General features: G+C 64.6%; 4 protein-coding genes across 4 annotated transcripts in view; 3 read left to right on the top strand and 1 right to left on the bottom strand.

Annotated features, from left to right (window-relative positions):
- Positions 1-2,068, top strand: part of EMIHUDRAFT_436198 (hypothetical protein) — a 4,191-nt gene extending 2,123 nt beyond the window's left edge. The window contains exons 8-13 of the mRNA XM_005771275.1: positions 75-229; positions 367-431; positions 499-554; positions 627-659; positions 773-985; positions 1,117-2,068. Of these exons, the coding sequence (XP_005771332.1) occupies positions 75-229; positions 367-431; positions 499-554; positions 627-659; positions 773-985; positions 1,117-1,971 (1,377 nt within the window). The 3' untranslated portion in view covers positions 1,972-2,068. The remainder of the gene's footprint in view (positions 1-74; positions 230-366; positions 432-498; positions 555-626; positions 660-772; positions 986-1,116) is intronic.
- Positions 2,069-5,072: 3,004 nt separating this feature from the next.
- On the top strand, positions 5,073-8,163 carry EMIHUDRAFT_451265 (hypothetical protein; the record flags this gene model as incomplete). The annotated part of the gene is made up of 8 exons (XM_005771276.1): positions 5,073-5,562; positions 5,624-5,910; positions 5,949-6,317; positions 6,427-6,550; positions 6,870-7,014; positions 7,112-7,152; positions 7,574-7,870; positions 7,938-8,163. The coding sequence occupies 8 exons, from the start codon at positions 5,073-5,075 to the stop codon at positions 8,114-8,116; spliced, it is 1,932 nt and encodes a 643-aa protein (XP_005771333.1). The 3' UTR covers positions 8,117-8,163.
- Positions 8,164-8,468: 305 nt separating this feature from the next.
- On the bottom strand, positions 8,469-9,131 carry EMIHUDRAFT_209555 (hypothetical protein; the record flags this gene model as incomplete). Its single annotated transcript, XM_005771277.1, has 2 exons — positions 8,469-8,909; positions 9,123-9,131. The coding sequence occupies 2 exons, from the start codon at positions 9,129-9,131 to the stop codon at positions 8,469-8,471; spliced, it is 450 nt and encodes a 149-aa protein (XP_005771334.1).
- Positions 9,132-9,372: 241 nt separating this feature from the next.
- On the top strand, positions 9,373-10,095 carry EMIHUDRAFT_102386 (hypothetical protein; the record flags this gene model as incomplete). The annotated part of the gene is made up of 1 exon (XM_005771278.1): positions 9,373-10,095. The coding sequence occupies one exon, from the start codon at positions 9,373-9,375 to the stop codon at positions 10,093-10,095; it is 723 nt and encodes a 240-aa protein (XP_005771335.1).
- Positions 10,096-10,885: the final 790 nt, after the last annotated feature.

A 10,885-nucleotide genomic window follows, 5' to 3' on the forward strand; every position in this document is an offset into this window, starting at 1 on the left:
GGGGGGGGGGGGCTTGGGTTCCTCAGGCCATGCCATTGGTCACCTTGGGGCCGACATCCGTGACCCGGCCGCAGGACAAGGTCGAGCTGGCCGAGGAGTACCGCAGCGTGTCGACCCTCTCGCGTTTTGGCACCTCCCAGGACGTGCGCGGCAGCCGGCAGACGCCGGTGCACGTCTCCACGTTCGCTCCGCGGATCTTTCATGAGTTGCGGCGATTCGGCGGCGTCAGGCGCCTCTTCCTGGCTTTTCCACCGCCCGCCCCCCGCCAGCCGTCTCGCTGCCTCGCTACCTTCGCAGCTGTGGCTCTCGCATCGCTGTCAACCGCCCCGCTCGCTGTCTCACCGCTTCCCATCCCCACGGTGTCAGCACGCGCGAGTACACGCATTCGCTCGGCGGTGAGGCGACGGAGCGCTTCACCGAAGGCAAGTCGGGCGCGTTGCTCTTCCTGCTGGAGCGTGCGCTGTGAACGGCGTCTTCACACTTGCTGGAGCGAAACAGGCGCCTTCTTTTACTTTACGCACGACCGCCGGTACATCATCAAGACGGCGAGTAAGGTGTGGGAGACGGATCCTCGTTTCGCCACATGGGGGGGGGCCGTTACCGCCGGGCCGTTTTCCTCCCCGCAGGAGGAGTTTGCCCCGCTGATGCGCATCCTGCCGGTGACATGAGAGACCCTCGAGACGGCCCCTAGAGAAGAGTCATGGGCCCCTTCCAGACGCTCTTTAGCTGTCGCCCTGGGGGCCCTGACCCCCCCCCCCCCCCCCCTCCTCAGCGCTACCACACGCACGCCAAGCGGCATCCACACTCGCTCATCAACCGCATCGTCGGCGCACACGAGCTCTCGCTGTACGGGCAGCGGGTGCGCGTGATGGTGGTCGAGAGCTGCTTCCAGGCCTCGCGCGAGGTGCACGAGCGGTACGATCTTAAGGGCTCGTGGGTCGGGCGCGGTGGCAAGATGCTGAAGAGCCGCGGCGACGTGCTCAAGGACTAGGATCCTAGATGCGGAACGATCCTCGTATTCACTTGCAGCCCACCACGTTCTTGAGCACGCGGCTCGAATGCGTCGCCCCGATTGGGGGCTACAGGCGCGGTACCATCCGTGTCTTCACTGCACAGGATTTGGACGTGCGCAGCCGCTTCCTGCTCGCCGAGGAGGACGCGCGCCGCATCTCGCGCCACTTGCGGGAGGACGCCGCCTTTCTGAAGGCCAACAATCTGATCGACTATTCGTTGCTCGTCGGTGTCACGAAGACGCGCTACGAGATCGAGGGCGCGGCGCAGAGAAGGGACACGGCGGTGGTGGGCAGCGGCCCCGGCGACGGCGTGGCCAGCGCACCCTTCCACCGGCTGGACTCTGGCGGCCTCGCCGCCGCCTACGTCGAGGGCGCGGAGCTCTACTCGATGGGCATCATCGACATCCTGCAGGACTTCAACTTGCGCAAGCGCGCAGAGTATCTGATCAAACGCTTCGTCTGCTGCCAGGGCAAGGGCGTGTCGGTGCACCCCGCTGGCGAGTACGGCGATCGCTTCGTCCGCAATGTCGTGGAGGCGCTCATCGAGCCGGTGCGGCTAGGCGCGGAGCCGCGCGTCATCCGAGGCTACACTCCCGCCGGCTCGCCCCTCGGGATGTTTGACCTCAAGCAATCGGAGCGCCGCGTTGCGCTGGGGCGCAACCGGACGCGCGCGGCGCCGGTGGTGCCGCACCCGCAGCAGCCCCAGCCGTTCGGCGCGGAGCGGTCGGGCGTCTGGGCGCCGCCGCGGACGTCGCCGAGGCTCGTGGCGGCCGAGCTGGGCCGCCATACCGATGGCAGCAGCGGTGGGCTTCCCACGACAGAGCCACCGCGGGCGTTCACGTTCCCGCGCGACGGAGCGCAGGAGAGAGAACACGCGAAACCAGCATCGGGCCAGCAGCACAAGGAGAGGGGTGCAGATTGCTCTCCATCAGACGAGAGGCGTTGCGAGCTGATGTGAGCCGGCGTGTCGGACGTGTAACGGAGGCCTCGTCTCCAGAGGGGTCGTAACTGTCGGCTCTTGCCTATACTTTACGTAGATGAAGATATCACGCGCGGTTACGCTTACGGCGTACACGGTACACAGTCCTCGAGCGTCGAGGCTGTGTCGACGCACTCGAGACTCGTGAGACGTGACGGGGCGACGCGCGACGCACGAGCGGCACGACCCGCGCGGTTCCCCGGAGCCCCCGCGCGCGGACGCACCAGTCTGCGCACCAGTCGTTTCTGAAAATCACCCACACGGGGCGATGGCGGCCCACGGTCAGAAGACAGAACATGGACAAACATGTGAAGGTGTGGCGACGCCCACGCATGAGTCGCCGCGAAGGGCGAGACATGCGGCTCGGTCGGCTCGCCACTCGCGTGTGTGACGGGAGGCGAGGTGAGTGCAAGATTTTTAGTTCTCACGACTCGCTGCTCCAGGCTGAGTTTCCACGGTCAGGGTGCCGGCTGTCCTGTTGTGCAAACGCTCGTAGAGAGCCACCAGACGGAGAGTGGCTCAGCCGACAGCCCCAGGTCCCAAAACACCCCCTCCAGAGACCGCCTAAGCACCTTCCGACCTAAAGAGGCCTAAGCGGGGGGCACTTAGGGTGCTTAGGTGCTTAGGTTGCCCTCGCGAGCGTAGCTACGTGCTGACATTCTCATATACGAGTGATCCTGAGTACCCACATGATGTGCCTGCCTATCGCTAAGTACGCGATTGCGGCTTCACCGTTCTCACGACGCTCACGATCTACATCTAGTGGAGTCGAGCCCTCGTGGTCGCCCGCCAAGCAGCGCATCTCTGGCTAGAACTTGTACTTGTGTGCTCAAAACCAAAAGGACAACCCACTGCTAGCATTGCTTGTACACCTTGAAGCGCATGCTCCTCCAGCTCCACCGCTCGATGTGCAGCGGCGCCCGGCTAGACGAAGGCATGCCAGCTACCTGCACACCCTTCGTCGGCGCCGCAGAGTCGGCTATACCCTTGCTGGGAAGCCAATCCGTGCACATGCGGCGCGCCTTCTCGAGGAGCCTCCACCCGCAGGCGTGATCACGCATTCGCGTCTCGACGTTAGAGAACCGGTGGCCCATTCCATTGACGACGGTCAGGGCGGCAAATGTGGAGCCATCCTCGAAGCCAAAGACAAACTCGACCGCGACCATCGCGTACGCAAGCCCCTGGGAGCAGGGTGGGGCAATGAGCAGCTTTTGGACAGCAGCCACGCCACCTGTACCTGCAATGTTCACGCCTGTCCCCGCACCCACGCCGTGTTAATGAGGGCCCAAGTGACGCGGCCGTGCTTTGCAAGCTCGAACATGCAGTCGTAGCAGTGCATCAAGTAGAGGCCTGCGAGGCCTGCGAGGAGGGCGCGCCGCAGGAGGACGTCGCGTGCGACATCTGGCGTGCAGCACAGCGTCGCCAACTCGACGAACTGGACGCCGGTCCGGATGGCGTAGGCCCCGAAGCGGATAGAGGCCGTCCACGCCTGGTTCGCCTGTTCAGAGTAACGACGGCGTGTAGCGACGCCGCTCAGAGCACAGCGAGGGAGCAGGGAGACCCCGTAAGCTCTCTAGGCCGACCCATCTTCCTCTCTCGCACAGGGCCAGTTCAATCCCCGAGAGGAGAGGCAGATGTGGGGTGATGTGGCGCGCAAGACTTACTTCTTACGTCAGAGCCATGTCCCATGTGCTGCAAGATCTCTCTCCGGTCTCAGACCTACATTCTATATTCCAGAATGGCATTCTTCGAAATAGAATGGGCGCCGCAGCGGCCCGTAGCGGCGCCCCCTGCGTGCCCACGGCCACCCCGGGGCCATGGGACATCCCCCCGGCCATCGGGGATGCTTGGTTTATCCATTACCCCATTTACACGGGCTGTGTTGCGGCGCGCCTCGAGACGCGCAGCGCAGCGCAGCGCGCAGACCACAAACCAGATAAGAAGACGGCCGTGGCGACACCCGCTCTCTGAGCGACAGCCCCGCAAAGGGCACTCGCTCGCAGGCGAGGACTACGGGCAGCACAGGCAGCAGCAGAGCTGGCGGTCCGTCTCCCCGCCCGCTTAGCAAGTCGGCCCCAGCGTCACGGCCGGGACGGGCCAGGAGCCACCCGGCTCGACGAGATCGACGAAGAGGACGAAGACGAGGACGAAGACGAGGAGAGGACTACTCGAACTTGGACGAGGACTCAGGCGAGGCGCAGGACTCGGAGACCGGGCAGGGAAGCGAGGACCATGACTAGGTGACACGAGGAGTAGATGTGACATAGGTAGACCGCATTCGCGCTGTCTGCTCACTTCTGCCGCCCGACCCTTTCGCCCGCCCACCACTTGCGAGCACAAATCTCACACTTCCACTGCCCTCGCCACAGGCGGCGACGGACGGACATCCAAGGCTCGAACGGCGGCAGCGGCTCAACGGCTGCCGGCGGCCGTCGTGCGTTTGCTTTCGCCATACGCGGCCCCCGGCGTCTGCTCTGGTTTGCCGGGGCGGGGGGGAGGACTCTCATTTGCGGACTGTTGGGCTTCTCTGTGTTGAACTGGCGCTTGTCGCGAACCCCATCAGTCTGGCCGAGCGGCACGCTGCCGCTGGGGGCGTGAGGAGGCCGTGGGGGACGGCGGCGGACCCCATTCTTCGATGTAGAATGGGCCCTCACCGCGGCCCGTCTGCTGCTGAAAATGTGGCGTGTTGGGGGCTCTCCTGTGTGACTCCTCTGGCTCGCCGCGTTAAAGTGGCGCCTGTGTGTGACCAGCCTCAACCCCGGCAAGCGCCCCCCGGCCGCTGGGGCTGCGAGGCGGCCGGGTGAGCGCGCGCGAGACGCCATTCTACATTATAGGATGCCATTCTATAATATAGAACGGCCAGGTAGGGCTGAGACCGTCTCTCTCTCTCTGTGCTGCTATGCCTATGGGCGGCGACCCTTTTTCTACGGATTGGATTTTGCGACCATGATCGCAGGGCTCCGCGAGGAAATACCCCCCCCCCCCCCACCCACCCACCCACCCGCTATAGGCGTCATTTGTCTTCAAATCTTCGAGTTGTTTGTCAGTGTGCGCGCGAGCGAGCGGGGATACACTTTGGAATGCGATCCGAACGAAAATCTCACTCACCTCTGCACCGTCTGAGGCTGGCCAGCCTGAGGCGCGTCAGCGTGCCGCTGCTGCCGCACGGGCTCTTGCTGGTCTGTGGCCTGCTTGCGGCCGGCGCAGCGCTTGGCTCGCTGCTGTGGCAGCCTGCGCCGGTGCCCACGCGCTCAACAGACTTCGCGCACTTGTCCGCACCTCGGCAATCCGGCCCTCCATCTTGGGACCAGCTGGAAGGGGATGCGAGCGGCCCTGCCGACGCGGAGCGGGATCCTCTCGCAGACGCGAGTGATGACGGCGGCGACAGCGACGGAGGCTGGCTTGAGGCGGTTGGCCCGCATCCCGTCAACATGAGCAACGTCGTGGTCGGGCTGATGACATGCGACCGCTTCCTGCCGACGCGCGGCGCCGCCCTCCGCGACACGTGGCTCTCCCGCGCCCGTCGCGTCCTCTACTTCTCCGACGACGCCTTTGCTTCCGACGGCGGCCGTGGCCACTTCCTACAGGGCTCGCTCCTCCCATTCTCGGACACTCGCGAGACGTCTGCTAGGCGGACCTCGGCGCGAGCCTCCTGCCTTCGGAGCGCCGCTGGTGAGGCACGCCTTCGCGCCGACGCGGCCGGGCGAAACTGTGCCCGAACGCATCTATTCCGGAGGCAACTGGCGCGCTGTCCCCATCCTACGCTCTGTGGCGGAGGCATTCTTCACGGCCGACGCGGCGGCGCGGCTAGCCGCACAAGGCGAGCCGGCGGCGGAGTGGGCGTTCCTCGCGGACGACGACTCGTTCGTGATCACGTCGCAGTTGACGGCAACGCCTTCTCGGTACCTCGCGTGGAGGGTGCGCTGTCTGGCACCCGCGCGAGGCTCTGTGAATAGGCCACGCTTTCCCGGTACGACCCCTCCAAGCCGCACTACCTCGGCTACGCCTTCCTCGCGGCGCCTCACCTCGAGGGCGTTATCAAGGGGAAGCGGCAGCCAAAGTTCGCCAACGGCGGCGCGGGGCTCGCGCTGTCTCGCGCAGGCATGGCGCAGGTGCTGCCGCATTTGGCCGCATGCGAGCACGCCTACAAGTGGAACTGGCCAGGCGACGTGCGCACCGCGCAGTGCTTGCTCGATGCAGGCGTCCAGCTCACGTGGGTTCGGTCCTTTCACTCGGAGAGCCCGCCGACCATCCTGGAAAAGGCCAAGCCGCCCCCCGGGTCGGTCGCGGTTGGGCTTACTTTGCCACCCGTCTCCTTTCACCACGTGGACCCGGGCGAGACACAGCCGAGAATGTGCCGAGAGGTGGCGATCCTTTCACCCAGATTCGACCCGCTCGTCCTTCCCCAAAGCACCGCTTTCCCGGTTTGCCCAGGCCCTTGCCCCACACTCCAGCGTTGTGGAGCCCGTTTTACCCACTTCGCCGCCGGCTGCAGAGTGGCTGGCGCGCCTCGAGGCGATGAGCGTCGTGCGGCACGGTGGCATGTACTACGATTTCGGTACCACCTAGGACAGCCGTGCGCCGCACCTCGGCCCGATATCTTTGCGCTACCCCTCGGCCGTATCTGTCGATAGGCCATCTCGTCCTCCAGCCGTGTGCAGGGCGCGTAGAGAACAACCGCGGCGCCGCCCCCCCTCGTCTCGTCGGCATTTCGGCTTCATCTCGGTTTCATCTCGGCTACACTTCAGATACAGGCACAGCTTCTCTCGTCCTCGGCTATTCCGTTTCCCTCTCCTCCTCCTCGCCCTCGGGCAACGACCGATTCTGAGAGAGGCCGAGGCGCGAACGGCATCGTCACACGTTTCGGCTGTGACTAGGCGACGACCGGTTCGGAGAGCGGCTGGAGACCGTGTCCGTGGAGGGCGACGCGGCGAGCGGCATCGCTTTTGTGCAGCGCTATGCGGGGGGCGATTGTCGCGAGGTGTCGTTTGCCGCGTCGCTGCTGCGTCGCGCTGTTTCTCGGTGCCATCTCGGCGGCATCTCGGATGTAGGTGGTTGGCCGCATCGTTGCCGCATCGCGTTGGCACTAGGCGTCATCTCAGCTGTATCTCGGTGATAGGTCGCCGGCCGCGTCGACGCTGGGTCGCGCGATCCTGCGCGGTTTGGCGAGCTATACGGCGGGCGCACGGCGACGGTGCGGTTGCGGTGCGGCAGTTGTGGCGGTGGCGGCGGCGGTGGCGGCGGTGTTGCTTCTTCCCCATCGCCTCTCACTCTCTGCTCTTCTGCGCTGGAGCGCGGCGGTTGCTCGTTGGCCCTCGAGGTCAGCTTTGCGAGATGCAAGAGAGATGTGATGTGCCGAGATGTCGAGATGTTCGATCCAAGCGTTCGTCCCCGAGGAACACAAGTCTGGCTCGAGACGTTCACGCATCACTGTGCGCCCGCCGCACTCGCCCGTCAGGTTGCCATCGCACCCGCGTTGTGCCCTCGCCGCCAGCGGCTCCGCCGCATCGGCCTCAAGCAGGCGTCCGGAGCGGTTGTTCGCGGCATTAAGTTGTGAAGGCCGGAGCTGTGCTGTGAATAGGCCTCGACGTCGGCACTGGGGCGGGGAAGGCGGACGTCGTCGTGGACGGCGTCGCGACGTTCGCGTGGTCGCCACGCTGTACGGACGCCGCCACCGGCACGTCTCTCACATGTGCGGGGGTCATTCTGGCCGGAGGACAGACGGTTCGCAATTTGACCCTGTTCGTGCGCGTCTTGGCGGGCACGGCGGCGGTGGCGCTGACCGACGTTGCGCCTCCGCTTGGCGTGAGGTTGCGAGTGTTGCGGCGGCGCGATTCACCAGTACTTCTCACCGGCGACGCTGCGCCGCGCGGGCCCGGCGCGCTTTCGCTCCTCTGGCGCCGAGCCGTGAAGGGTTTCTGTTCTGAGCACGGCCTGTGAAACAGGCGCGCTCTCGCTCCCCGCCATCGAGCCCCGGCCGCTAGCCATCGTGTTGGAGCACGATTGCGGCGGCGGCGGCGGCAAGAGTTCACCCCAGGCGAAGGAGCGCTCGGGCGCGGCGTTGGCGACGTTGCGCGCGCATGGACACCCGCCGATCCGGCTGAAGTGGCAGGTAGAGTGTTGAAGACGAGTAGTCAGTATCTAGACTAGCCGTACGCGCCGGGAAAGTCTACATAAGTTTTGACAAAAAATGGAGTGGCCGGGTAGAGGCGGTGGAGGTCGGGCCCGCGCCGGCGCGGCGATCGCGATCGACTCTATTGCACTCTTGTAAACTGTAGGTGTATGGACTAAGCACATCGCCATCGGGCGAGACTACGTAGTGACTACTCCGCCAGGAGGAGACCAATCTCTCGCGCTTTTGTGCCATAGCGTCCTATCCCTCCCAGCCACTGGCGGCGCAGCCAAGCCCCCGCAGTACCCAGTACCGCCCACTGCCTCGCCGTCCGACTCTCAGGTCCGACTCCACCCACCAGACCTCAAATCGGGATGGCCAACTTTGGCTTCTTCGGCGGCGGCGCCTTGGCCCTCGGCTCGTCGTCCGCCGCCGCCGTGCTGCCGCCGCCGAGAGTCGTCTGTTTCATTGCCTTGCCGCCAGCCTTGGCCCTGCCGGCGGACGCCGACTTGGCGCCGGCCGACGTGGAGCCAGCAGCAGCCTTTTTGCCAGACCACTCTGCGACATACTGCTTAACGTCGAACTTGCGCTTGCAGCCGTTGTAGTTCATGTATCGGATCTTACCGAAGACGGCGCGCTCCGCCCATCCCATGTCGTGCACGCCCATGACGGACCAGCCGACGCCGACGTAGCCGTTCGGATCGCGCCCGTCGATCGAGTACTTGTCGTTGAGGTAGAGGCCAATGCGCAGCGCCTTGCATGACAGCCCCTCCTCCGTCTCGGCCGGGACCCGCCGTGCGGGGGCCTTCGAATACACATAATGATGCAACGAAATGCAATCATTCGCAAATGCAACGAATGCAAATATTGTGCAATCACGAAATGCAACGAATGCAAATATTGCATAATGCAACGAAATGCAGTCACGCGCAAAATGCAGATAATGCAACGAAATGCAAATGCAGGTGATGCATGCGAATGCAAAAAAATGAAAAAAATGCAATGCATGGGCAAAAACCACACGCATTTTGGGCAAGAACCACACTTATGCCTACGCGCCCAACCCCCACAAACACCCATGCAAGATGCACCATGGATGGCTACAATGCGCGCCAGTGCACACCTTCGTATAGTCGAGTATAGTAGCGGCATCGCCGAAAAAGATACGCGGATGTGCATGGTCTTACGCCTTCTCCTTAAAATCCCTGTTGGTGGGCCGAAAAAAGATTGAGGGACGGCACTAAGCGAAAAAGAAACCCGAGCTTTCGATGCTGTTGACGTGGTTGCTTCACTCGTCCACAGCCTTCACCTTGGCGCGGGCGCCGGTGCTCAACGGTCACCCGCTGGCGCCCGCCACACGCGCGCGCCATCACGCCGTGGTCGCTCGCGAAATCGCGTTCGTCGCGCAGTCAGAGGCACGGTGCGAGCCCTTTGCGGCGACACGCGCTCGGCCGCTTGGCGACTGGTTTGCTCAGGAGGACGCGCTGCGAATCCTCATGTCCCAGGCCGAGTCCTGCCGTCGGCTGGACGAGGACGCGCCGCCGGGCAGCGAGACGCAGCGGTGGGAGGTGGTCACGCCGATCGAATTCCCAGGCATGGTTGCTCGCAGCGTCACCCCGATGGACATCCGCGTCGACGCTGCGGCGGACCGCCCAACGCTGAGCATCTCGTCCGGCGCGTCCGAGACTCAATGCTCCGGCGGGCCGGGATGGGCGCAAGCGCTCCTCTCACGCATCGGCGAGATCGCGACCACAGTTTCGAGCAACACCGTCGACGTGCAGGAGGACGAGGGCGGCGGGCTGACGGTGGTGTCCCGCGTCAAGCTGACCGTCAAGCTGTCCATCCCGACACTGCTGCTGCCGCCGTTTGTGCCTGCCGGCCCCTTTGAGCGGTCGGGCAGCGAGTCGCTGCAAAAGCTGCTCGACCGAGACATGGGGACCGTGCTCGGGCGCTTCCGCGAGGGGTACCTGACTTGGGCGACCGGCGACTGACCAGAAGGCCGCCCTGTAGAGGCCTTGCGGGGGTAAGAGAGAGGTGCACACGCTGATGTAGTCGGGCCCTTCTCGGACGTGACGGACTCCGCGAGCCCCGACACCGGGTGGCGGGACCAGCGCCGCCCGTGTCGCACACACACACACACACACACAAAAAGTAATATATCTTTACTTCCAAAACCCGGACGTGCCTCCACCGGCACGCCGCTTCCGACAGGGTGATGGAAGGTTCGACGCACCCCCGGACTGGGAAGAGAGGTCCCAGGAGCACGCTCCTGGGCACTCCGCCCCGCCCCCACTTGCCCTGACTGCACAGGATAGCGTGCCCCGACAAACGGCGACACATAGCGGGGGACACTGCGCCGGGGGGTATGCCTAACTTTGGTGCTTTGTGTGGGTCGCGTTCCCTTGGTAGCTGTGTGGTTGAAGCCCTCGTGCCGCTGGCTTGCCCCTTCCAGCGGCTGGCCCCTCGAGACTGTCGGTGCTTGTCCCCCTCCTCCCGCCAAGTGTCGCACACACACAAAAAAGCGACGCTTGAGACAGTGTTTACGTTAATAGCCAGACGATCCATCATCGCTGAGCGACTGCGGATTCTCCACCGACAGTCGAACAAGAACCCGTGTGATATGATCCAGCAGACACTGCGGGGAGCCGGTCTAGCCGTGAGAGTGTGGCGCCTGGCGCGCGGGTGGCGCGGGTCGCAGCTCCACCTCAAGCTGTCGCAACCACGCAAGTCGCAAGGTCTATCTACAACGCCGGTCGTTCAGGGGCCGATCACCAGCAGCAC

Source organism: Emiliania huxleyi (genome assembly GCF_000372725.1).
Source record: "Emiliania huxleyi CCMP1516 unplaced genomic scaffold EMIHUscaffold_39, whole genome shotgun sequence".
Classification (NCBI taxonomy): domain Eukaryota; phylum Haptophyta; order Isochrysidales; family Noelaerhabdaceae; genus Emiliania; species Emiliania huxleyi.